The sequence below is a fragment of the Porites lutea genome, chromosome 6 (assembly GCF_958299795.1).
Source record: "Porites lutea chromosome 6, jaPorLute2.1, whole genome shotgun sequence".
In the NCBI taxonomy this organism is placed as follows: Eukaryota; Metazoa; Cnidaria; class Anthozoa; order Scleractinia; family Poritidae; genus Porites; species Porites lutea.
The window spans coordinates 34,114,712-34,142,624 of NC_133206.1; the positions used below are offsets into that span (position 1 = coordinate 34,114,712).

The 27,913-nt window shown below is 39.1% G+C and overlaps 2 protein-coding genes across 2 annotated transcripts; both read left to right on the plus strand.

The window, feature by feature from the left end:
- The first annotated feature begins 576 nt into the window (after positions 1-576).
- On the plus strand, positions 577-2,633 carry LOC140940730 (splicing factor, arginine/serine-rich 19-like). Its single transcript, XM_073389693.1, has 4 exons — positions 577-580; positions 623-708; positions 1,682-1,810; positions 2,432-2,633. The coding sequence occupies exons 1-4, from the start codon at positions 577-579 to the stop codon at positions 2,531-2,533; spliced, it is 321 nt and encodes a 106-aa protein (XP_073245794.1). The 3' UTR covers positions 2,534-2,633.
- Positions 2,634-5,009: 2,376 nt separating this feature from the next.
- Positions 5,010-26,006, plus strand: LOC140940155 (endothelin-converting enzyme 1-like). Its single transcript, XM_073389055.1, has 20 exons — positions 5,010-5,318; positions 6,991-7,368; positions 7,763-7,953; positions 8,819-9,070; positions 9,753-9,824; positions 10,785-10,898; positions 11,662-11,790; positions 13,051-13,178; positions 13,957-14,185; positions 14,792-14,890; positions 15,923-16,000; positions 17,155-17,255; positions 17,706-17,764; positions 18,787-18,838; positions 19,589-19,656; positions 20,125-20,249; positions 20,820-20,885; positions 21,773-21,868; positions 24,589-24,665; positions 25,305-26,006. The coding sequence occupies exons 1-20, from the start codon at positions 5,108-5,110 to the stop codon at positions 25,402-25,404; spliced, it is 2,625 nt and encodes an 874-aa protein (XP_073245156.1). The 5' UTR covers positions 5,010-5,107; the 3' UTR covers positions 25,405-26,006.
- Positions 26,007-27,913: the final 1,907 nt, after the last annotated feature.

The window sequence follows — 27,913 nt, forward strand, 5'->3', positions numbered from 1 at the left end:
AAAATAATTTATTTTTAATAACCAACTAAAACATGCCTACCTCGATCGATGTAAAGCTCCCGTCTTTGTTTCCCTGATCCTCCGTGTTCTTGCTCTGTTTTTAGGCAATGGTGCAGCTCGGCTATTTCTTCTTCGTAAAGCGTGTGAATTTTTCCGCCAATTTCTCCAGCTATACCAAAACAGCTGAGCTAACCCAGACTCGTCCCCAGGGCTTCTCTGTTTCCATGCCTTTTTCTGTGGTTATCCTGCATCAATGATGTCATTTTTTTCGGATGTCCTAAACTTCTTTGGTCAACTCTAGCTGGTCATGAAGAATTAGCCAGAGGATTTGAGCTAATCAGAAACGGAGAAATATTTTGAGTGAATAATAAAGTGTTAGTATTTGGCACCCACAGCCAGTCTACAAAACATGTAGGAGCTGCTTGTTTCAAGTCCGACAAAGGCTTCGTCAGCCATACTTCAATCAATCATTTCTGACAGTTCACCCTTCGCCGATGGTAAAAACTCGAATGCACTCTTTGAAAACTCCGAGAATAAGAGCTATGGGCGTCAATGATTCCACTTGCAATACTCTCAATGGGTGAACTGTCAGAAATGATTGATTAAAGTACGGCTGACGAAGCCTTTGTCGGAGATAAACTGTCAAAACGAGGTCAAGATGAAAAGGTACCTGGTACAAATGGTGATCGAGATCAACAGAGAAAATTGGTGAGGATAAAAACATGAATAGTTGATTAGTAGTATACTAGAAGTAATAAATGATTACACATCCCCGTTCCTCTCTTACGGAAAAGAAGTCTAGTCGAAAGGAGTCCAGTTTCCCCTGATAAAATCAGTAGGGGCGGCCAATCGGTAGTCGCCCGCGACACCTCGAAAATTTGTGGCTTTGTACCACAGGACCACCAAGATTAGGATGCGTTCTGACGAACGCGATAAACTGACACCTACAACAACGATGGCACACAATTTGTGTAAGTGCAACTTACTTCCACTCCCCCTTACTCAAAGTTGATTCTGGTAGCAGCCATCACAGGGTAACCTCTTTAAAGAGGTGCATCCAACTTTGATTTGGGGAGGAGGGCTCTTCATTTCCTCCTTTGCTTCGTCAAAATTTGTAGAATTGGGTGAGAAAAACACGAAGTTAATTTTATAAAAGTTATTTGCTTTGTTTTCTCTCTATGAAAAGTTTTTTTTCACTTAGAAGAACTGAGGGAGTCCAATCTAACGTCATTTAACCTGAATCCTATCATTTGCTGTAGTGCATGTCATGTGTAAAATACTGGGAGAAAATAATACCACACGAAAGCCATCAGCGAAGTAAATAATTAAGTGGTCATAGCACTGGACTTTAGTCGTCCAATCCAAAATTTAGAACTACAGTTTATGTCTCCTTTGGACTATGGGGATAAAAAGCCCATAAAGTGGTGCAATTGTCTAGCGATCTAGTCATAGTTCTTCATTTTCAGCTAATAAACCCAAAGCTAGTTGACGGACAGGATTTTAAAGTACAGTTCATGTTACAAATGCGCGCTTCTGATTGGTGCATTTGCTCATGAGTAATTGATGACTAATCGTTTACCACTGGACATACAATAATTATCGTCAACCCTATTTTGGATCAACCAGTTTAAACGCTTATTTTGTTTTTTGTTTTTGTTTGTTTGTTTGTTTGTTTTTTCAGGGAATAGCACGTCTCCAGCGACATCATCAAATCGTAGGCGAGGTAAAGTTAGCTCTGAAGCCATTTTATAGACAAGGAAAGATCACTAAAGATGACTACAAGCTAATAATGAAAAAGAGAGTGGAAAAGGTTTGTGAGATGTTTGTTTTTGAAGACCATTTGCTTAACTTCAAGAGTAGAATATTTAGAATGTGCTCGATTGGTTCTGTTTTAGTGTAAAAATAAAATTCTACGTGAGATACGAGATGTGCTAATTGCTAAATCAATCAGGGTTACAGCTATTCATCATGCATGATTAGACTAAATACAAAAGGGTAAATAAATTTATTCTTCTTAACCGTGAAAGCCTTAATGAAAATCGTTAGACGCGTGCATGTTCATACGTTTCAGATTTGTTTCAAGGAAAAAATATGTGGTACGACCAGGAGAAAAACCTGTCGCAAAGAAGGACACACTTAAGAATTCATATCTGAACACTAGACCGAACCAAAGCTGGGCTGAGAACCAAGTGCTCTTAACAATACGCCACTCTTGCTTCCTAAGAGTTATTTCCATTGATTCTTTTCCAATAGTAATAGACAGGTTTCACTAAACGACAAACCGAAAATCGCGCTCATGAAAAGCACTGGAAGTACTGTTAGATGCCCATCCGGCATATATCGCTTTTTCCATATTAAACTAGAGAAGAATAAGGAAATGTTGTTTTATTTATTTTGAGGGATGTTAAATTTTCTTTGTATTCATTGGCAGATTGAAGAATCCAAAAGCAGTGTGGATCGTGACAGAGTTGGCCGACTTGTGAAGAAGTATGTGCAGAGGATTAAAGGCGTTGAAATTGCTATTCCGCCTTAGATTATATCAGCTTTAGGGTTATTATTTATAAAATTACTATAACGTTTTTACGCCTACTATCAGATAGCAGCCTTTGACATAAACTTAATGGTTAACCTTAAATATCCATTGAAAGTGTAAATTTGTTAAAGTGATATTTTTAAGCTGTCGATGTGGTATTGACCAACCTTGTTCGGTCAAGATGGCCGAATATTGAAGAAATCTTTTGTGTTCAGTCCTTAAAATCAAGGAGAATATTCAACTATCACAGTCCTAAGCGAACCCACTGGGTCAGTACAGAATCTCTCTTGCGGGACCAACGGGGGAAATCCCGACGGGCAAGACGGGCTTATTGTGCCCACTTGGTGACCCAATCGAAACAATCGATTCGCTTCAACTTTGCCATGTCCGCAAGCGGAGCCGGTTATCTAATAAAGGTACCTATCCTCACTGACGTTTGTGGGGAGGAGTGTTACGTGATGACGTAGAATTTGGGCCAATTTTATTTGGTTCCGATGAGAAATTATATACGCCTACACTAACCGTAAAGCACGCCTCAGGCGATCCAAGTACATTCTGCTGAACTTTACCGGCTCAAACACCTTACTTATCATGAGCCCAACTCAATAGGCCCTTTACAAAACTTGGTCACGTGCTTGGATACCATTTAGCAACATCTCGCTGGATGGCAAGTCATCCAAGCGTTCATTCCGATCACAAAGCTTTTAGTCCGATCAAGCGAAGCATTCTAAGTTTAAGTATTCTGTTAAAAAATTAACTGAAATGACTGGACTTGAACACTTGAAGGACGTTTGAATTAACCTAGAAGCCTTTTGTTCAGTGCTATGCAAACATGTGACAAGTGATCAAGTTCTGCAAAGGGCTTAGTCCGGGTCTTGTTATCCCGACGCAAAACTTCCCCCAGGCTAAAACAGTTGTCTGTAAAGATATGATGAGTTAACACGTATTCTATTATGCTCTCACTTGCCTTCGGGTAAATATTTGCTTTCGTGAAGCTGTTGGGGTCATGTGGTGAGCCACGCAAAAACGAAAATTGTGTTGTTTTAGTACATTTATATTAACTCAGTCAGCGTCTGTACTAGCTTTAGTTTAATTTGCTTTCCAAAGGAGGTTTTTCTTTGGGTAAATGTTATCGTAGTTTCTTTTCAAGGGGAGTTTTCCAAAACTGTGACTCAGGCTTACTTGAGGTAGGACGTCTCGTGAACGGATCTTGATGAAACTTTTGTATTGATTTAGCAGCGTTTGACTTGTATGCAGGTGTACTTATAAGCTTAGCGAATAATGTATGAGGTACTATATTAATAAGTAAACTTGTAATATAAAATTATTATTTGCAATGGTTCAAGAAATTTGGGGCATTTGTTGTCGGTCTACAGCAAGATCTCGTTTACAAAGGTCGTAAGGAGCATTTTACTTGATGCAAGCGTGTGCAGCTCCGAGATTAATTTCCTCAGTTTCCCTTCAAGTTCCTCAATTTCCCACAGACGAGAACTGTAAATCACAGGTGTAAAAGATCAGATATAACCAAATTTCAGGGCATCTGTTTTTTGTACTGTTTGCAATTGGTCTCAGAGTTTGCATTATTTCCCATCGCGCCCAAAGTCGTCTACAAAGGGGCTTTTTATAGTTATTTGACCGTGTCTTCACGTTGAATAACATTTCTGTCAGTTTGAAGTAACTGGCCAATTACCAATAGAAAGGACGCATTGATTTATACAATCACAATGTGTCAACCCAAAAATTGACGATTGTGTACTGTTTAAACAATAAGCAGAAGTGTATTCTCGAGGCGAAGCCGAGAGCTTTTACGCTTGATAATACACGACTGAGAGTTTTTTGAACGGCTTTGAAATCTCTGATATAGATCAACTCATTCTTGCAGTAATATTTAGATTTGGGGTTATTTTGAACGTGAAGATTAATTAATTTCTATTGTTTTTTTTTCTTTATGAATTCGTAATTAGTGTTTGAAGCACCTTCCAGCATAACCTGGAGCACTATAGAGTGTTTTCACATGCCGTCACGGCGGCCATTTTAGTGTCCCAAAACAATGAAACAGCGGCCATGCTGGTCTCCCAAATCGATCCTTTGGGAGTTGAACTCTTTTGTTATGCAAACGCTTTCTTTTGTTCCAATAAATTTGCATTGATGCTGGCCACGTGAGTGAAAACACTCTATCATTTTTGTTTTCAAGTGGGATTTTTGCTGGCTCATCACTGTTCTCTACTGGTTATAAGGCTTTAATTGAACACTCAAGGAATACCAAAAATCCTCTTCATTAAATTATTAAACTGTACCGATGTTTTAAAGCATTGCAGAGTAACATCTTCGCCTTATTACTACGATGAAAAAATGAACTTGAACAAGCTACAAGTAGACCATTTGCAATTGTGGCGGAAGTAACTGTCAATCAAATGTGACGTATCCATTATTGACTGTTCTCAAGTATAAGTTTTATGCTCCTGCACCGTAACGCTTCAGACGCTTGCTACTTTCGAGCTTTGACTGTAGTTAGCTAGAGCATTATCACCACCATTAAACAAAGTACTGCTTCCCTAACTCCACAAGGTGAAAATGGGAAAAGATGCAGACTATATATCACTATTGACCTTGGAAGAACGTAGGTTTAGTGTAACTTACCGTCTCCGTCCATACTGTGGAAGAAAGAGATGTCGAGTGATTACCGGCGTTATTTTGATTGTGCTGCTCATTGTTATTGGCATCGTTGTGTTAGGGGTCGTATTTGGCAACAAAAATAGGTCTGCGAAGTCCAACTTAACTAAAGGTATTTATCTGTCATTTTAGATTGCAGTTGAGCTTACAGATTCATTACTTAGGGTCTCGCCCATCCAATCACCTGCTTAAAGCTGGAACAGCTACCTCAATCAAGCTAGTGCGATCGTAAAATGATTTACATAGTTTAGCTTCTAACTAATTAAACCCAAACTGTTGCAGCTTGCATGCTTTAGCTTGTCTATGTACGTGATAAATCGAATGCCAGTGCTTTATTTCGCACATGCTAGTTAAGGAGGTGGCGTGCGAAAAATGCTAGGTAAGCCCGCATTTCGTTTGATTTAGAGACAAAAACACTCTGTGATAAGATAGATACTTTGATTAACGTTATAAAACAGCCGAGTACCTAGTACAGTTTCATGAAGGCCGAAGCAATTCACGGTCTATGCGTCTTTTTTAAAATTTTCATATTCATACGTATTTACCAACAGCCCTAGAAGCTTCGGATAACGAAACATGTTAATACATAGTCCGTTCTGGTTTTTGGACATAAAGTTCAAGGAGTATTCAAGAAGTATTCAAGCACTAAAAACGGAGTTTTCAAGGAGTATATTCAAAGCAAGTTTACTTTGTCTTGCACTATGTTTCGAAATGTTTTCATTGGTCAAGAGTAACTTTCCAAAAGCTCTCCCGCATATAAAATGCATTTTAAGAGACAACCACAAATAGAACATTAAATTTACTGATATATTATGAAATCTGTAATAATTCACAAACAGGGATGCACAACAATTTCATAGTTCTTGGAGGGTACAAACTGCTTGGATATTGTACATGGAAAGAGGAACTGAAGAAAACCAAACACATTAACTAGATGCAAAATCTGTCCCCGATTTTGAAATCTGCGTTCGATCATCAGAATTAGTTTGATGCATTCCTACACTATTTCCCATCAGAACAAAAATTCAGCGAGTTTTCATCATATTCAAGCACTTTCAGCAAAAATTCTTCTTTTCAAGGGCTTTTCAAGCGCCCTTGAAATCTTGATGACATTCCAGGGCTTTTCAAGGAATTCAAGGAGTAGCACGAACACTGTTAATAGTAACACTTTTTGATATGTCCACCTAAGTCACCTAAGCCTGCGTAGCGAGCGTTTCCGATCGAGTTATTACTCGAAAATTGGATCCTTCCTTCCTCTTTTGCTTTCGTTACAACTTTCTGGACGACGAACCCCTAAGAACGTCTGCGGGGGAGCCTATGGCGCGCATGGGTATTAGAAGGTTTGCCTGTTCCACTTCCTTGAACGATATTGTGCTAGTGTTTAGTTAGAGACTTGTCCATCTTAAAATTTCCAAGGCAAATTATTTTGATCAGAAAGTTGTTCAATCAAATGAAAGGTTCGATTCACTTATTCCAAATTTAGACTAGAGAAAGTACATCTTTTAAGTAATAAAAACTGTGGTTACTGGGGTGATGGTCTACAAAAACTAGCAAAAAACTAGCACGGCTATTCACATCACATGAAACAAGAAGGTCATTTTGACCTCTTAAATCAGAGTATCCTCTGCCTTCTCCTCTGACTGAAAAGCAGCTCATAAGCTAGATATCGTTCGTAACTGAAGGTACAAAATATTACCTCAGTATATTCTGCTGGCCTGCAGTACTTTTTTTAGAACTACGTACACATACAAGAACCAATTGCATTTGGTGTCGTTTTACTTAAGCGGTAACTGAACCGGCACCAACCTCCGAAGTGCCACAGAAGTCATGGACGACATTAAAGCAATGGACGACGACATCAAAGCCATGGAATGTAACATCAAAGCCATGGAATGTGACATCAAAGACATGGAATGTGACATCAAAGACATGGACGGCATCAAAGCCGTGGACGGCATCAAAGCCGTGGACGACATCAAAGCCGTGGACGACATCAAAGCTGTGGACGGCATCAAAGCCATGGACGACATCAAAGCTGTGGACGGCATCAAAGCCATGGACGGCATCAAAGCCATGGACGGCATCAAAGCCATGGACGGCATCAACATCAACAGCACCACCGATCATTTGTAACAGTTCAGCGTGCCGCAACATCTCTCAAGGTTAGTGTTTGAAGTGCTTTAACTGTTAAATTATAAATTCAAATATTTATTTTAGCCCAGATTTGTCGTTTCAGAAAAAACTGAAAATAAGAACTTGAAAAATACCTAATTAGATACTCATGGACCCTCTCTTTACTCTGCCAACAGAGGTCCTTCGATCTTCCTAGAAAGGGCCTCTGCTCGCAGGGTACCCTCTCTTTGGCTCTCTTATTACAGTGAGGGTTGGTCCGAGAGCCTGAGCTGAGTCCCGAGCTGCACTGATGAAAATCGTAGGTTCTTATATGCGGTTCTGGTTACACAGTTCGACATGCAAGACCAAATCAAGACTCTTAGCATGATCCGAGCATGATCACGCTTAATACCTTTCTACACATCGATTGTTTCATGATTTCAGATATCTCCAGAGAGCTAGACAAAGCAGTGAATCCTTGTGATGATTTCTACTCTTACACTTGCGGAGGGTTTTTCAAAAGGCATCAGCTTGGAGAAAATCAAAGCATGGAAACTGCCTTTTCTATCCTCAACGATGACAATATGAGAGTTATAAGACATACGCTACAGAATGGTACTTCTACTTACCCTCAGGTTTGAAATAGAGTTTCTTTTTTTCAATCCACTGAGCGATATCAGGACCGGTGGATAGGAACGTTCATACAAGCTCAGGAATTCCTGTACTGCTAAAAAATAGACAAAATTAAAGAAAATTGTAGTGAAGCCTATTTTCTGCAATGTTGAAGAACAAGCTACTAGTATTATTTAAAATGGCAAAGTTAAGAGTTTTAATTTGAATAGACCTCTAAATAGTCACGCCAGAACTTACATCCACGGCTCTCAGAAAGAAAAGGGATTTGGCCTTCGAGATTTCCCCACTCCCACTTCTATAAAGGCCTTACAGGGGCTTTGTCACGAGGATACAGTTGTTTTAGGTCAATTCAGTGCATAAGCCATTACTTCGTGCCTTAGACTTGCCCACAAGTCAAACTCAAAATTTTTCTCGAGCGCAAAGCGCAAACTAGAGATTCTTTATGTTGTTGGCGGCAAAGTGAGTGACGGAGAGAGCGGGAGACTACTACCGGAACCGGAAACGAGAAGTGAATGACTTTGAGAAAGTGTATTCGTGCCTTTACCACGGCACAAAATGCTCCTATAGGGTCCTATGGGATAATGAACAGATCAAACAAATTAAATCAGGGAGCGGTAACCATAACAATTTTTTTGGGATCGATTTTTACAGGCCTAGCATTAATACTTGAAAAAGTTGGCCCAATTTTTTGGTTTCAATCCATCTTCATTCTTGCCATCTGTAGCATCAGACGACTGAATGCTTTTGTATTTTCCCAAATAAGCGCCAGACCTTTATTCAAAGTGAAATGATGCAGCGCACTATTACCGCTCGCAAGTAACAAATTAAAATATAGTAGTCTAACCAAAGGTATGGATTTTTTTGCAGAGTTTGTCGATAAGGAAAACTACCCAAATTTACAACTCTTGCGTTAATACAACTGCTATTAATAACCGAGGAATATCACCTTTGGTAAGCTTGATAGAGAAGTACGGTGGCTGGACAGTAACCGGAAAAGGACTGAACTCCTGGACAGTGCAAGAAAAAATGGGACACATTCAAAGAGATCTGAATGTGCAGACTTTGCTTTCAGTATCGGTCAGGACGGATTTCGTGGATTCCACACGTAATATTCTTATGGTATGCAAAACAGTTAACGAGTCGGTCAGTGGCATTGCACTGATTGGTTTCTTTTAGTTTGCAGATAATATACCTTTTTAAACCACTGAACCTGTGGACACTGGGAGCTTTCATACCAGGTCACTGAATAAGATACCGCAAAGCTGCCAAAAAAATCGCGCCAAACCGCAAACTGCACAAAACTACCAAAACGACTACTCTTTTCGGAAATTTTCTTTTTGCTTACATGACCGAAAACCACACTCAATACTTAATCGGAAGCGCTCTTTGGATATTGGTTGAAACCGAACACCCACTACTAAAATAACCGAAAACCACAAAACCCGCAAGAATCAAAACTTATCGAACAAACGATCCCAAAAATGGCCACGTCCGTCATCTACAATTTCCACTGCACTGCATTACCCAGTAAGAAGCTCCGGAGGTAGACAGGTAATCGACTTTATTCAACTTAATATAAAAAGCGAATCACATAACAAGCAAATCACATAAGACAGCTGTCTTTTAACTGACGAACCTGTGGTCAGGAACGAGTCAGCTTTAATAGGCCTCTTTTTTAACAGCACATGCTCAGTAAGGGTGGTTGGTACAATACTTTATAAATCAGATTTTATTGAGCTTTTATATGCGAATTTAAAATATCGGCTAACAGTTTGGTGGTTCTTTCAAATCTGTTTACTAGATTAGCCCCTCAGTGCTAGGAATGAGTGCGAGCTACTATGACAAATACACGGTGGATCCTGAGATATTAAAGGTTGGTATGAGAAACATTCATTTCAGAAAAAAATCTTGCTGTCAGTTTGCGAAATTACTCATCTGTACATCGTACGATCTTCTTCACGTCCACTAAAGACTTAAATTATTAAAGTAAAAATCAGTTTACATTTCATCAGTGTCGTTACAAATGCAGTAAATAAAGCTTCTTGGTTGAAGATCATTGATATTTATAATATCTATCGACCTCTTTTGCACAAAAAACTTCATAGCCTATGTGAAAAAATGCGCATGTGATAAGGCAGTCTCCAGCGTGCAGACTCATTGTGACTCTCTTCCATAATAGTATTTCCCAGAAGAATCCAGCTTTTTTCAAAATAAAAGAGGCGGTTATTGTAGTTAATAAAAGTTGAATGAAGCCTCACAAGGTCAGTTCGGAACAAGCACTAGTTAAAATACTTGAGCGAGCTATACTTCAGCTGCCTTTGGGACCAATTTGCCTTTCCCAAGGTGGCTCGAAAACATGGAATCAGTCCACTTGTGTATCGCACATGTGAAATGAAACAATGAGTAGAGATCTCTATATTAAGAAGTTTATTAGTGAATATTTTGATATTCATTTATTAGTTGAGAAGGAGACTATTTAAAAATTAACTCTTCTGTTTGATGATTTATCAATCCAACCGATTTATACTGGGATTCACTGAGGTCCCGCGGGGTACTCCCTATGATGGCCTATAGGTTGAGGCTCAACCGAAAGGGAAACGTTCTGGTCTTGTGATTGATTCCCATTTAATAGCCAATAGAAAGAATACGAAAGGGGTAGTTTTTCTGTCAAAAACGGTGTACAAAACTGTAAAAAAAAAATTTGTTGAGGGGAACCTCTGTCCCCGGGACAGAGGTTCACGAGTGACTCCAATTATACGCATTAATTTCTCCAAACGTTAACACATAATAGTAATTGAATTTTACTCACTCCCTTTTTTTCTTTTACTTTAAGATTCAACGCGCGTACAAAAAGTACATGAAAGCTATTGCAGGTCTACTTGGAGGAGGATCAGATGCAAAGCAGAAGATGATGCGTATATATAACTTCGAAAGAGACATTGCCAATGTAAGTTATCTTTCGGATATCATAAAATATTGAAGGAGGAACGACTGTTCAACTATTGTCGCTCTTGTGCAAAAATCTAACTCTCGTAGCCGTTCATCAGTGAGATGCTTAAATTGTGTGCAATGGACTGAACCTTCCACAGTCTTTTCAACTTTTGACGTGGATCAGTTAGCGAAAATCCGTCGACACCGCTGGGAAAACCCCTTAAAATCAAAAAATAATTCGAGTTTGAGACTGATTTGTTGAAAAATTACAAAGATGTAGTGTGGGATGTTGGTAACAGTTTGTGCCCCCCACCATACAAACATTTGTAACATTTTGTGACGTTTCGGAATTATATCTTTGCTCGCTTCAGACCCAAGACCTTCAAGCTTTGCAACTTTCCTAATTTTTTAAGCGCTAGCTTCCAGCTGATTTCATAACCGGTTCAAATCAAAACTTGAAAATACAGTGGCAATGTCTATACCACCGTATACCAGTTGCAGAAAATTTTAGGGGAAGCCAGACAGAAAATAAAACAACACAATACAAATGCAATGTGTTGCACTTGCAAACTTGGTGAACTCATCAATCAGACGAAGAATAAACGAGCTTGGGGACAATATGAGGTGCATGCTCCCATCATGGTATGCGGCGAACCCTTCATTCCAGTTTCGGAATAAAGCATTAGACATTGCAGCATCGACTGATTTAATAGAATACACCTGCTAATCCGTGAATGTCCTATCTACTTTGCAATGACCCTCTTTTTTTTTTTCTCCAGTTGGCCACTGGCAAAGCATTCTCATATGACTTTGTAGAATCCCTTGAGCAGTACTATCATTCGAGACGATCCTTGGGCTCATCATTGGACAAGACCATACGTGAATTTTGCTCGGACTCAACTTTCGAAGTACGTACGTAAATTAATATGGAGACTCCCCGGAGACTCCGGATACTTTTTAGGACTTTTTTTAGGAGTGGTTGTTCCTAAATTTCAAGAACCTCTTTAGCTTTTATGCTTTGTTTTACCTATGCAGGTCATGTGATAGTACTCTAAGGAACTGTTTCTTTCAAATTCCGTCTTATTCACGTGCTTATCTACGCATAATTTGGTGACAAATTCAAAATTTCTAGGTAAGGACTTCTGCTCTAACGATTTCTTTGAAACTTATTTGGCATAGTTATTACATCAGAGCCGGTACCAGAAATTTCAGGAAAAAATATATGCAAATTTTTTTTTTTAAAAAAAACGCAATTTTATTTGAACGTAGAAAATATAGTATTATTACCAGTAAAATAGGAATGTTTCAGATTATTGGTGAATAATATCTGAAGGTTTTCCAAAGTATCGTAGCCATCGCGTTAGAAACAAAAAAGCTATGACAAAAAGTTCGTCATAGCTCGAACTTGCAAATTCAAAATGGTGAATAACAATCTTCTGTTTTCTACGTTGCTGGCACTTATTTCCAGTCATGTTGCAAGCAATGAAATCAATATTTTCGATTTTGACTACAACAACACGCCATTTTAGAAGTAAGCTAAATCCTATGCAGATTGTGGAATCGTTTGGTGCGAAACGAAGGCGTGCAAAACGGCTTCGTTCTCAACCTCGTGCAAGACGATTTTGGGTTTGGCAGGGCTTACAAGTGCCTGATGGGACAATTAACATACAGGCAAGCCTGGCCAAGTAAACTGAAAAGAAAACAAGTAGTTTAATGGGAAACGTATTCCTAACGATGGGTGAATCCAAACCGGAACAACCACACCGAATTTGTGTAGCTTGGAAATATTGGTAAGCTATTTCAGTTCACCTGGATTACTGGATTGGTGTGGACCGGGCCTTAATTGCAAGCACGATCGTCTACACGAATTCGCAGATCCGTCGGATCAAACAAAACACTCTCGGATAGCAGTTCAAAAAAGATGGGCTTCGATGAGTCCCGGGCGGGTGAGTGGATTCACTGGTTTCATGTGGATGAAAGGCCGATTTGTGTAAGACAATATGCAGTTTCAAACATTTCCAGATTCATGTGGACAGGGAGGTTACTGCGGAACAACTTCTGTACAAGGGTTTTGCCCTTCTTTTCTCATCAATCCAGATTTTTTGTACGGCATTAATTTCACTCTTGGTACTAAATTTTCAACTAATACTATTTTTTTCCATCCGTAGTTAAGTTTTATCCTGGACTTCTTAAACGCTGCGTTTTCGAACCAGGGAATTACTTTCAACTCTTGGGAAAGCGTTTTTTACGGGTCTTCATCTATCTTCTTTGACATTGCTTTGACCTATCAGACTACGTAAGTCATCATAAATGCTGATTCTACTTGTTTATCACTACTTTTTTTAATTAAGAGATTGATAAATACGAGTAGCGTTTTATGAATAGCAATGAGTCGTGTCTACAAAGTCAAATTTTCCCGTCAGTGTTAAACCTTAAAATGAAGATATGATCGTCGCAGTGGTATTGCAATTTAAGCAATTGCAAATTAACCCGAACTTCAACGGGATTCGAACCCATGAGCTATGAAGACCCATACATTGGGGACAGGCTAATTTGTTGAGTTTACATGTAAAACATTTTCTCGTATTTCTGGAATTCGTTTCTATAAAATGAATATCCGTGCCCACTGCCCTTCTCGACGGTGTTCCGATTTATTGTGACGAATTTTTCTATAACTTCTCTAACCAATTAGTGCGCTGTTTTAAACCCGAAGAAGAGAGTCTTGTCGGATTACACCTTAAACTAAAAAGGCGCCAATAAAGGGATCAATAATCAGTGATAACAACAAAAACATAAAAAACATATGATATCATAATAGACAGCCCAAAGTCAATGACGAGTGTTTGCCTCCCTAGCTACAAAATTGAAAAATACGATACTTGAAAGTTTATACACAGCCAGAGCTGGGTTGCATAAGGAACCTTAACATTGCGACTACTCGGACGTTTTGTTCCAAAACAATAGATTAATATTCCTGAATAATACTCAATAGCTCTCGAAGAAGAACGTTTTATGTAACCAGTTCCCAACATGTCTAACGCGCAACCATTCATGGTGATATTTGATTTCATTAGATCCCAAGACATTATCAAGGACTACATAATGTGGAGAGTTGTTTCTCGGTACGTTTCGTCAATGCCTGATGTATTTGTTCAGGCTAAGCTTGAGTTTGTCAAGACTGTGGCTGGGGCGCGAGAATATCAAAGATGGTCTGCTTGTATTGAGCAAATGATGACACCTATGGACATGACTCTGGGGAGGATGTATGTTGATGCACATTTTGACGAAGCAACTAAAACAACGGTAAAGTGACTCCTTTGATTTAACGAGTTTTGAGTGTAAAGCAGCCGTATTTTGGGGCTTGTCATAGGAAAGTTTGGAAACGGAGTGTGAGACTGGGGAGAGATGGACGAGTGAGGAAACTCAAGAAAATTTTGTGGCGGTTCTCAGTCCATGCGTACGGCGTTTAGGAGAGAAGGTGTTTCGATACCTCACCGAATATAGTTTTACGTAAAGCCATAACAACAATAAACAAAAATCTTTGAAATCAGTTAAAGACGAATTTCGCGACACCTACACCTGCTATCTTTGAGTTTTTTAGTTTTCCCACGTGTTAGGTGGAAGTACAAGTCTTTGAAACAGGAAAATAAATGATAAAGAAGCTATGAATTATTGGTCGAAACGGTGCAAAATAAAAAGTAGATCGTGACGAACTGAAGATTACTTGACCACGGGACACTGGTATCATGCACTTGATTTGAGTTTATCTATTGTACTACATGTATTAAAGTTGTTTTTGTATTGTTTCTTTTATTTCAGCCACTGATCAGGTGTATGTGTGTGTAGTTGCTTTGACACTTGCCGCTGTTAGCATCTGATTTTGTTAAAAATTCTCTGTTTTTCTTTTAGGTTCAGGAAATGACGACCCTTATCCGCAAAGCCTTTATCAGTAACCTCGATTCAGCGGACTGGATGGATAATAGAACAAAAAAGGCTGCCAAAGAAAAGGTGGGGCTCAATATATGCATATACACAGAAGAAATTTGCCTGAATTTCAGTGTCTCCGAAACACTTTGATTTACACTTAAGGCTGCTTGAAACCTCATTTTAAAATTTTTCCGAGTCTGCTCCATAATCCATTAGATACTTCTGCTCCAAGTGATCATACATTTAAAACTTGTTGCCAAAGGTTCTATTTCTAACAAATTTTGGCTTGAAGAGACGATATTTAACATTGATGATTCAAAGGCCATTGTTTCACGCATTGGGTTTGGTTGGGGGGCAAAAAGAAAAACGTTCTGATTATTCCTCAAAGAGGAAAGTAAAAAGCTCTGTTTTTCCACCAAGGACCTGATAGGAGGGCAAACTTGTTTTCCTATTCACCAGTCTCCCTCGCTCCCCTTTCTCAAATAACCTCTTGACAGTCTAAAGACGCTACTGTTGATCCTCTAGCAAGCTAGGCTAAGATTTGTCACTAATTATTAATACAGTGACATACTCCTGAAGAAGATTTGGACGGTTTTATCTTTTAGAGACGATTGTCAGAAAAACATATGAAACCACACAAGCTAATGTTTCTATAAGTTACAGTGTACACATCACAAAATAAATTCTCCGAGTAGTTCAGTTATTGTTTGTTAATCAGCTGTAAAGTTCAGGGTCGCCAACTTTTGAGATCTGGACCCTGACCAGGCAGTCTTTCAGCACTAACACCTATTATTAAAACCTGAATCATTGGATAATGAAATACTAGAGCTCTGATTGGCTCAGCCATCTTCATATATGGGCCATTATACCATGCTCTCCAAATATGGCAACTGTACGCGTCTGCTCAAAATGAAAAACACGCTGAAAATCGGTTGTTTTTACATATTAAGGCGAGAAGAATTCTCGATATTTTGTGGGCGTTTTTAATAAAACAATTATTCCACTCGCGCTTGTTGGATATGAGATGATTATAGCCAACTCTTATCCAACGCGCGCTAGTGGAATAATTGTTAAATAACGGCACTAACACCTTATAAAATATAATCATTGCAGGCCAATGCTATAAAGGAGGATGTCGGATACCCACTATACATCAAAAACGACACAAAACTTGACGAACATTACTCCATGGTAATATAAACTCTTCCATTATTAAGGTTTTTCATAATTTAGCCGAATCACGTTCCCTCAACATCTTTTGTTGCCTGTTTGTAAACAGTAGAGAGCTTTAGATTCTGAGACAAGAACGACTACAAGTACGAGATTTTCTCAATACTGAGTATTGCTCACGCGTGACCCAAAGTTATTTTGGCGGAAAAACGTGATAGTCGTCGTCATTCTACCACGCGTTTTAGCGCTGGAGATAACCTGAGATCAGGCTCTATTTTCGGATCATTCAGGAAAACAAGCACGCGAGGAATAAGCGCTTTTAACTTCCGTTGATTTCAACAGCCAATCAGATCCTGAGGCATTGTTCCAACAGCCAATCAGCGTTACGGCCAAAATCTGGCCGCAGTGAGCACAAACGTGATAGAGTTTGTATCAGGCCCAATTTAAGCGGTAGCCGTTAGAGGGAATGTATGAGAACCGCTAAAGTTGGGCCTGATCTCAGGTTACGCTGGAGAATGTCGTAGTGGCGGGAACAAGTTATCAAATGTAAGATGTTTTATCATTCTGCTATCGGGAGAGAGCTTATTAACCTCCTTCAGTATAAATAACAGTACTCTTGGGTTCAAACCTTTCACAGTACTAACTTTCTTGGTGAAAAAAAGTAAATTGAAGCTTTCCGGGGTGTCATTTTTTGAGAACACGCACAAAAACTTTAAGTTAAATCTCGTACTCGTACTCATTATGCAAATCTAAAGCTCTCTATTGGCTAGGTAGTGGTGTCTTTTCCTTTCGGTCATGTGACACGGAGAGCACTGAGAAGTCGCGATTTAGTGGCATTGATTAACCTTGATATCAGACTTTACTGGGTAGAAAGGAAACTTTGTCTTTTTCAAATCTCTTCTTCCTTAACCGGCCCTAAGAAAGCAGGGGCGTTACCAGCAAGCAGTGCAACATAGCGCTGCTTGATTTTGCGCCTTTTACCTCAGTCGCCCCTGTAATCTTCAAGTTTTTTAACCTACACGAGCACCAGAAACTGATCCTCCTGATCACGTGGCTAATCTCTGCGGAAGCCAATAATTACAAAGTACACTAGGAACCCTCCTTTCACGATTTCTTATTGTCTTGTGTGGTTTTATACGATTATTTGCTTTCCTTTTGTTTTACAAAATCACCAGCTGACAGTCCATGACAATTATTTTGAAAACACAGTGGCAATGAACAAGATGCTAGTCCAAAAAAACTTTGGAATGCTTCGTCACCCAGTCAACCATGATTTGTAAGTAAAATGTTGCGGCTTGTCAACCTATTTCAGCCAAAGAGGGCTTAAGTTTGATTGAGGATGTGTTTGATTACTCCAGATCCAGAGTTAACCTATATCCGTAAAATAGGACCTTGGGGAGAAACACCCACAAGTCGTTCAGCTATCTTTCAAATGTTGTTTCATATTAGTCAGGCATCATATTCCTAAACATTCTGACCAAGGCAGTTAATTCACAACAATAAAAATAATTGCTTTTCTTAAAGAAGCCATTTCTCTATTTAACTGTAACTAAAACACTACGAATAATAATAACCTAAACAAAATGAAGCCATAAAAGTCTAAATAGCCTGGTAAGAATTTTAGATTCTAAATCAACTACCAACAGTCAAAATCACATACCCCTCGCTCATACATATATGTTCATTCTGATTTTAAAAGAAAAATTATATATATGTGTTCTTCTAGGTGGGGAATGGGCCCTGCACAAGTCAACGGCTATTACGATCCACAGCAAAATCGGATAGGTATGTGGGAGTTTCCAGTCCGGGCATTTTATAGCTGATACCGCTTTCCGAGATAGTTTAAAATAAAAATGTCTAATATTAAACAAAATTTTACTTAATTAGACTCTAGCTTATTATAATGAAAACAAAAACCAAAAACATTAACAAACAAAAAAAAGAAGAGAAACTTTTTGACTAGAGGCCAATGCACAATATCAGTAAGATTTAACACTGCCCTTCTAAGACTTAGCATTGCTCTACAGAATGATCCGATCTAGAACTTGAAGGGTCGTGAGTTCAAGTCTCAATTGGAGCTCAGAATTTACTGCAGACTATTGTGAGCTTTCTGGTATTTAAGGGGGCAGTCTGGTCAAAAGCATTGTTTTTCGTTGATTTCCACCCTTTTTCTTAAATATCTATTTAAGATTTCATTCAATCAAAAAATTACTCAGTTCAGATTTTGCTCGAGATCTGACCGAGTTGATGACAAGGGAGAGAAGAAAGAATTACTGGGAAAATACCTCGATATACCTACTTAACCCTGACACCGCCCTATAACCTAATTGGCTAGATTTGCAGTACCTAGTACAGCCTTACCTAGCGAGTTATCATGTGAGTATCATGCCTTGCCATAAATGACATTATGTCTGCCATAATGTCTAGTTTTAAGATTTCATTCAATCAAAAAATTACTCAGTTCAGTTGGAGTCCTTTGAATTCAATAACTGATTTTGGATTTGTGGGACAAATACCAGATAGTCCACCACCAGAACAAGTGCCTCTGATCCCATCAGCGGACTAATTGGTTTATTTGTATGCTTTTTCTAACCTAATTTATTTCCTTCCAAAATCAACATCATTTCCCGCCCAAAAAACAACTGTAATGCCCCCTTAATTTCTCCTTCTTCCAAAGTAGAATACAGCATAGGAGACTGACATTTACACACACGACCATGAGTCTTTTAACTATAGTTGAGACGGACCAATCGGCAATGGTATCTCATTGCCGTCTGTCCTGTTTAATTTTTGTTGCTTTTTTTTAGTATTTTTGGCAGGAATCCTGCAATCACCTTTTTACAAGAAAAATACCCCAAAGTAAGTGACATGAAGTGAGTAACCTGTGAACGCTCAAAGAGACATTTTGTGACTGTAAAACTGTTTTTAAATTACAGCGGCGAGATAAATGACTCCAGAGAGATATTTCTGACTATTATTTTGATTAAAAAAAGCAAAAAAGGTAACCACGATGCTGGGAAGGGAAACCTGGTTCAAATGGTCGTTCCACACACGCCCATTCTGACTGAGATCCTTAAATGTGGACTACTCGTAGTCTATAACGAAGAGAACGGCGTCTTTTTATCACGTGATCCACGGATTGTCTTCTTGGCGTTGGCTTAGTGTTTGCTTAGTCTCGAATACTAAACGTTTTGGATAATTTTTTCAACTTGGCCGGGTTAATTATTTCCGTAAATCTCAGTATTTGTCCACTCTGAAGGAAAAGTGTCCATTCTTGAGGAGATAGGGACAGTGTTTCCATTAGGCACATGTCATCGTTCACCAAATCAAACGTCAGGGTTCAGGACCAAGAACGAATAAATTCAGACGAATAAATTTAATGGATTCAAACCAGATATAACGAAGTGTAAGGGACTGGCAAATGTATTTGTTAGACCAAGGGGGTACGTCACACCGGGGTACTATTCCATACATGACTGCAAATATGCTGAAGAAAATTGCTCGTCAGTTACACTGGGGTGGGGTTGTTCGTTACGTCCGGGGTTTTAGGTGTTCGCCATCATATGTTTTATTACTGTTATGAAACAAATTATACTGTTTTCTTTCCAGGTATCTCAATTATGGTTCACTTGCAACGGTCATTGGACATGAAATTACCCACGGATTCGACAATAGAGGTATTTATATTTCCGGATGCTAGAGGCATAAAAGTGTACGACACTATACAATAATACATCAAACTTTATGAACATGACACGTTACGAATTGCTAAGGAGATCACTTTTTTTTCACTTTTTGTGGAAAAAGAAGTCAACAGTAGATCACATTGTCATATTTCATATAGTCAATTGTGAAACATAGTTATGTCCTTCTATTTTCTTTAAGTTCAGACATGGGAAAATTGTGATGGATTCGTTTTCAACAATAACATCAACCACTTTCACTGACTACTTCTAAGTTCCTTGGTAAAATTTCGCGTGCATCTCAGCATGACAGGGGAAAAATGCGCCCTCGTTGCACCTTTGCCATTGTCCATGCTGTACTCTTATAGAACACAGAGTCTCGACCAATGAGCCTGCGAGAATTTCTACTCTAATTGTTAAATATCAAGCTATTTCGTTAGTTCATATCTCTGTCTTTTTTAGGTCGTCTTTTTGATAAAAACGGGAATGTTAAGGATTGGTGGTCTTACTATTCGAGTTCAAACTTCAAATATAGGAGCAAGTGTCTTGTTAATCAGTACGGCGACTACGAAGTGTTTGGAAAATACGTAAGTAGAGCAATAAATTTAAGGGCACGGATTTTCCAGTTGAAGGCTCTTGTGTCATTAAAATATTTAAACTAATCCCAATAAACCATAGTAATAAAGCTAAAAAACATACAACTTTTGGCTGAGATGCAAAAGTACAAGATAAGCAGGTGGTTAGAATTGTCGATGTATCGTATTTTCTCCCAATGTTAAACACTCCCTGCACCCCTTACCCCCTCGCTACTATCACTATCATTTCAGGGTATTGAAAGCCCCTTACGTTTGCACTCATCTCTGTTTTCCCTGTAAATGCTGTTAAACTTGTCATAAAAATCTCTACTAGAAATGCAAGTTTTCTTCTGGATAGGTTGTTCTTACAGCCCAAAAATGTGTTGCCTCGTTGAAAAGACACCCCGGGGACGAGGTCGAAAAATACGTCGCCGGTTACCGGGTTGCAGAGGGGCAGAATGGTAACAGCTTGAATGAAATGTACTGTCTTACAATTATAGGGTTCCAAACAGTTAAAAGTATCAACACCTTTATAATAATTTCCTATTATACTTATTATATTATTGATTATTCTTCATGCAGATAGATGGTCAACGGACGTTGGGTGAAAACATTGCTGACAACGGAGGGATAAAACTAGCATACGAAGTGAGTTGAAATATGAACGGTGATCATTAGTTGATACTGTTTCTATTTTGCATTCGCATCTTCTTTGAGTAGCTTATCATCAGTCACTAATTTAACTGTTCATGTTATTGTGACTATACTGATTTAGTAGACCTTATTAGTAGCAACAATGTTGCTTTACCGTTTTTTGTAAAATCATTCTTAGTATAGTGTCATTCTCACTCACTGTGTCATGATTCTCTGCTATTTTAGTGCATTGTGTTACACTTGCAATGCATTACATCGGCTGCTATGGTGTGGAAAAATATGTGGAAATTTGCTTTTTAGGATAGCGAGTATTAGCAGGAGATATTCATGCAGGTTGACGTGGGAGTATCCAGGTCCTTCTTCTGTTTTAAAGAAACTGGAGAAATCATTCCAAGGGCCTATTACCCGATTAGGCTCAGTCACTCCAAGGGCTTTTCTGAGAGCTAGAGGCTCCGGTAGCCTGCGAGCAAGCTCTCCGGGCGCTCTGGCGGCGGAGCGGGAAAAGGAAGAAGAGCTTGCAACTGAGTCTCTGGAATTTGAATTCCACCTCCAACTCCCCTGTGGTTCCCCGTCGACTGAGCTGTCAGATCTCCGCCAATCAGCGCGAAGCGGAAACGAGCGCGAAACATTGAAAAACACGAGGCAAAGGTAATGACGTCATTACTAATGCCATCTCCGCCAATCAGCATTTCGCATCGACTTTTTCGATGCAGATATTCAAATTCCAGAGACGTAGTTGCAAGCTCTCCTTCTTTTTCCAGCCCCGCCAGAGCGCCCGGAGAGCTTGCTCGCAAGTCAAGGCTCCGGCTAACCAGCTGCATGAATCGGCTCCTGGCTGAATCTAATCATTAATATTAGTCTTGATTTCCCTTGTACTTCAGGCATACCAGTCCTGGGTGAGCTCCAATGGAAGGGAAAATCCTTTACCGGACCTTTCAATGAGCGTGGATCAACTTTTCTTTGTCGGATTTGCAATGGTATGTTTTAACACCCTGGCGTTCTTTCCAACGTCGAAAAAGTGAAGGGGCTGGGGAAGTTTCTGCTTCAGCGTGTGATTTTTTTTTCTTTTTTTTTGGGTGCGTGTTCATGTCTCTCTGCCTGTTTCGTCTTTATGCATTTTCTTTTCACTTACAATTTTTCATGTAAATAATTTCTTTTTTTTCCCCAACGCCTCCTCCCGGCCCCCTTCACTCCTCTAATTGTCCTTCGTAAAGCTCCCACTACTTGTTTGTTCAAACCATAGGCTTGTACATCTTGGTAAGGGATTTTAGGATCCGAGGGGGGCTTACAACCAGAATAGAAAAAGCGTTTCGAAACAAGCGATAGTGGTGCTGATCAAAAGACATTTTTAATTTACTGATTTTTAATGAAGGTTCAATACGTCTTAATTAATTGAATTCATATCAGTACATTTTTAATAAGAGTGGGGTTTATACCAAGAGGGGGCTCAAAATCGGATGTATTTTTTGTTTACTGGTAGATGGAGGATGATTCAAGGTACTTTCTCGACTTTATCCCCTGCAGTGCGCCAAATTTACAGGACGAAGTTTCCTCCTGTAGGTTTTATCCAATCACGAACGGTTTTACTGATGCGCCGTAAATCAAACCCGATCACGCCACATGAAACGTGTCTTGAACTGTTTTGATCCAAATTCAGTTGCATTGAACTGTGTATTTTTTGCGGGTTGCATTTCGATTTCGTTTTATCGCCTGTATTCAACTACAAAGCTCTCGCTCTATCGTTCACTTTTGCCGCAGAAAACGTAAAAAATCTACCGTTAGCCCTTTGCACTCGTGAAAATAATTGAGCTCGACTTGTAGGCAAGTCTAGGTACTTTCTTGCCCCGGGGGATGTTGAAATTTCGAATTGATCGGCACATAATCCGTTTGATGACATGCTGTCCGTCGAGAAATTTGACTGCAGTGTGCGAAGATGGATTTTAAAATACCCATATTGCCTTACGGTATATTTGCTTTCCTTCTGACAACGTTTGTTGAAATAGCTGTTTAATTTGCTCGGCGTTATGGCACTTGCAACATTATTTCATGAGAGAAAGGTTGTTGCGTGCCGGTATGTTGTTTTCAATGCTCCTGATCAAGTCTGATTTCTACAGCAAAACATTTTTGTATACCTTAAAGTCGTAGTATTTCTCATGGCTAGTCCATACAATAAAAATCCACTTCAAAATGGACCTCGTTCGAGATAAGAAATGATCTTTTGCATAGGTATTAACCAAATATCTGATATTTTCTCCAAACAGAACGGGGACTAGAAAAGAAGCTAAAACACGAGCAAAGCCGATTCTCAACCGGCGAACGCGCTATAAAAGTTTCGACACGCGGAACAGTTAGATTATATTAAACTGAGCATCTTGAGTATAGTATTGAAAGTTTTATAACCAGCAAAAAGAGTAAATAACGTGGTTCTTTACCTTTTATCCTGTTAATGAACTGTCAGTTTCATCCGTTGTGGTCGAAGCAAAATATTTTGCAGGGTCTCTCGTTGCACTGTTTCGTAAAGCTTTAGCTTTCCAACGTTACCCTAGTCCAGAAGATAAAATTATCAGACACTTAATTTTTGAACTTGTCGAAATTAAAACGTTCTGTAGAGCAAAAATATTTCTGGAGAAGTTGGAAATTGCGACTTTTCTTTTAGAATGCAAATGAAGAAACAACTCAGCAGCCGTAAATATTCAAATTTTTCCCGCGCAGGAGCAGGCGGGAAGCATGACCACTGACGTTACATGTAAATGGTGACGTCAGAAGTTTTCAATGTGGCCGCTCATTTTTTACAGGGAAGATGTGATTTGAGGGGAGAAATGCCAAAACATATGGCCTCAAAGGGGAACAGGCTTAAAAATAAGCCTTCCTTTACACAATAATAATGTAATTGACCAGAAATGTATTAAATAAAACCCTTAAATGTTATACGAAATGACCATAAATGTAATAAAACCCTCCAATGCAATGAAAACCGTCTTTGCTCGAAAGAGCGTCCCCTTTAAATTTGACCCAAATATGGGCTTCAGAAAAGTTAAATCTTCCCGAGGATGTATAGCCTTCCTTCCACATTATTCTGTACCCAACGGCAACCCTCTCTTGGTTTAGCCTTTTTTTGAGGGGAGAGGAGGAGGGGGTAATCACCACGACCGGGCAACAAAAACAAAATAAATAATAAAACAGAAGTAAAGAGGGGGTTATGACATATTTCAGGAAAGTAAAGGAGCTTATTATATATTACAGGAACTACCCATCAATTTTAATAATACTTAATTAAAGAGGGTTTATGATATTTTAAAGGAGTTATCCATCAATAATTTAATCGTACAGTTCGCACCTTAGGTGATAAAACTTCACCAATTTATTCTGCGTGCACCCTCTTCCGGCAAATCGAGATTTTATGTGGTATTGTAATTGTATATTTCAACTGTAAGTACATTACTTATCACGATACTGACGCGCGTCCTGCACTCGAGGACCAGAAGCGCTTAGCTTAGTTCATTGAGAACGCAATGCTTTTCAGAGTTTCACCAACAAACCCACTGAATCAGTGAAAATGCCTGAAGTCTCTGTAAAATAGTTTCAGAGAGTAGCCTGAGTATATGTAGAAGTGAAAGCAAAATCAAACTCGTTTATTACTATGTATGAAAATATGTTCCCCTTGACGTCCAACATATGTTTTTTCATGTTATTTTAGACACAGTGTAGTGTTTACAACAAGAAGGCGGCTCTCTACCAATTGAAGAGGGATGTTCACTCATATCCTAAATACAGGTTAATATTCTAGACACTCGATACTTATTATTTAGATGCTGTAGCTCTTTTTCGAATACACGCCTGGAAAGTTTATAAAAACTAGTTTGTTAGTGCCCTTTTGATCAGACATTATATACGTGAAATGATGTCATCAGCAGTAATTTAATATTATAAATTTAACACGATACGAGACAGTTAGGGCAAAAACGGAGTACACAGGCCACCCCTATAATGCGCTTTGTTGATATGTGTGAAGGTTAAACCGCAAAACAGTCGGTTTTTTTCTCAAAATCATTAAAGAAATCGGTAAACCGTGGCGTAAGAGTCTTAAGAGCGCGAAGCGTGCGAGCCTCACACTCTCCCCAGTCTCGCTCTCCGTTTTCAGCCTCGTTCCAGGCCTTTTGTTTGACTGCTCTCGTGTACTTAAATATGTAAAAATAGGGACTGTGAAGGTCGACAAGTAAAACGGTCCTAGACCGAATACTGCCAACTACCCTTCCAATGAAATGCACTCTTAGCGCTGATTTATATTGATGTTTCAAATTCCTGCAATAGTATACATTAAGCCCTTCTGGGTCGTTTACAACAACAGAGAAAACCCATCAAGCATCAATTGTAGCTATTTTTAAAATAACAGTGTCCTTTTATTCATTCCAGAGTCATTGGCTCGCTGTCCAACTTCAAGAAATTTGCGAAGGCCTTCAATTGCCCTATTGGAAGCGAAATGAACCCAGTGAAGAAGTGCTCTGTATGGTGATGATCCACTTACGATTTACACTACACGGACATCTAAGGGAAAAACACATGCAACTGTCCTTGGGCCCACAGAACTGTTCGTAATACTGAGATATCCGTATTCACAGAGGTGTTCGTTATCATAGTAGTTGAGAGATTTCAATTGCAGGTGTTATAGTCACAGATATACCACCCAAGAAATAGGCAGCGATGACGCTTGTTTTCAATATGTAGTGACACACATTTCCTTGTTAAATAACTGCAGATAAGCAACAAATTACCTTTAGAGGGTGAACGATAAGACCGACACACAGATCAGTTATCTTTCACTCTGAAGATGACTACCGCACAGGATCTCGAAAGTCATTGTCAACAACAACAGTCCTATTCAGAACTACGTTCACCCGGACGATCACACGCAACCTCCTTATGAAACATAACAGACTGATGCGCCCTAAATCAAAGTTATCCGTTGAAACCGGAGAAAAAAAACTTGTCAAGCAGATACTGATGAACTTAACGGAATAGGCGTGTCCTGTTGAACACTCTTCACTGGAATTTCGTAGCCTACAGTTGATGTAATTCGTTAATAAAGTCTAGATTAAAGTGTGTTCTTCCATATCTGGTAGTGGAACGATAAAATTTCCTTTTATATGTTGATAACTCTAGTTTTGCGTAACAATCTTACAATGGAAACAAAAGGCCTACCTAAGCTTGCCTGGTCTTACCCTGCGAGCAGGGGCTACATTTTCGCGGTATGAGCTAGCGTGCGAAAAGTAGCCTCTGCCGACAACCGTTCAAATCCGTCCAGAAATCTGAACGAATAAATTAAAAAAACGGGTTTTTTCTTGTTCTTGACCGGTTTAGAGCATTGCGCGAGTCTTGCGTCAGCGAATGAACGCTGATCAATATTGCGCCTTCATGCATCCCTTCGCGCCAAATTCTCGCATACGAACGCGGATCAACGCAGCTCAAACGTAGCAACAGGAAAAGTTCAAAACAACTTCAAAAATCCCTGTTTATGTATTTAAAAGAGCGTCGTCAACAAATTGAATAAGCTCTGTATTTTAAAGCTGTCGGAATACCAAAACAAGCTGCTGCCGGTGCTTCTTACGGGACCGTGTAAAGATCGTTAATTTATCATATGGTAGTTCTTGTTTGCCAGGAAAAGAAAATGGATACTGCGGTGATTTTTGTTGTGTCACCTCTGAATGCAAGGCTAAATGCACTGTTTTAAGAAACAGATGGGAACCGGAATGTTTAAAAGAATCATCGATCAGTTTTCTTCTAGTGGAAAAAGCAGGAAAAAAGCTTTCAGCTGAACACTGATTCGCCCTCAAGGACTTCAACCAGGTTTTTAAATTTTCTATACATTTGTCTGTTAGAAAGTCCCGGGAAAAATTACAGACAAATATATGGAAAATCTAAAGCAAGCCTCTAAGCACAGTTACGCCTCCCCCAATTTTTTTAGTACAATCCATTGTTTTGCAGCTTAAGTTTAGAGGTCATATTTTTTTCAGAACAGCCGTTTTACGGAAATTATTCGACATTAGATTCTCATACAAACACTGTAATTTCTCACGCGTTTGCCTACTCGTCAAGATGGCGTGGAAAACCGTGACAAGGTCTATAGTTTTCATGATGTAGGACGCCATGTGAACAGATCTTGATTTTTTGTAGTATTTTTAACATGCATAGACCTTGTCACGGTTTTCGACGCCATCTTGCCGAGTTGGCAAACGTGTGAGAAATTACAGTGTTTGTATCAGAATCTAATGTCAAATAACTTCCGTAAAACGGCTATTCTGAAAAAAATATGAATCGTAAACTAAAGGTACAAAGCAAAAAATTTGGGGGCGTACCTGTGCTTAAATTTCTCCAGAGGCTTGCTTTAGATTTTCCATATATTTGTCTGTAATTTTTCCTGGGATTTTCTTACAGACAAATGTATAGAAAATTTTAAAAAGTTGTTCTAGGTCTTCTAGTGGAAGTAACGCCCTCAGTTTTTTCAGTAGAATCCTTAGGAGTGAAGCTTTAGTTTAAAATTCAAATTTGGTCAACTCCACCTGGTCATGAAGAATTAGCTGGAGGATTTGAGCTAATCAGAAACGGACAAATATTTTAAATGATATATATGATAAAGTGTTAGTATTTTGCGCCTACAGTCAGTCTACAAAACATAAAAAAACCGAGGGCGTATTAGCAATGAATTATGTAACAGCCTTAGTTTAACAATATTTAATAAAGTGAAGTGTGGTGAGGCCTGACGGGCTTCTTTGTTTTACGTACTTGTTAGCTTTCAGTTCCACTCTCCGCGCACAAACTTGAATAGCATTTCACTTACCAGTCCCCGCTCTGATCTAGTGACTGGGTCCTTGTACACTTGAGGAATACCGAAAGTTCTCTTCATTTAATTATTGAATTGTATCGTTGTTTGAAAATATTTCAGGGTAAAATCTTTTCCTAGATACTACCATGTCAAATGAACTTGAACGAGGTGCATTATTTGCAAGTGCCACGAGAATGTAAAT

Bases quoted from the DNA above. Each gene is read 5' to 3' on its own strand.
- LOC140940155 (XM_073389055.1), top strand. From the start codon at position 5,108: ATGGGAAAAGATGCAGACTATATATCACTATTGACCTTGGAAGAACGT. The intron at 14,186-14,791 runs GTAAAGTGACTC...TTTTTCTTTTAG, and splicing joins ACGAAGCAACTAAAACAACG to GTTCAGGAAATGACGACCCT. The intron at 16,001-17,154 runs GTAATATAAACT...CAAAATCACCAG, and splicing joins TTGACGAACATTACTCCATG to CTGACAGTCCATGACAATTA.
- LOC140940730 (XM_073389693.1), top strand. The intron at 709-1,681 runs GTGAGGATAAAA...TTGTTTTTTCAG, and splicing joins GAGATCAACAGAGAAAATTG to GGAATAGCACGTCTCCAGCG. The intron at 1,811-2,431 runs GTTTGTGAGATG...ATTCATTGGCAG, and splicing joins TGAAAAAGAGAGTGGAAAAG to ATTGAAGAATCCAAAAGCAG.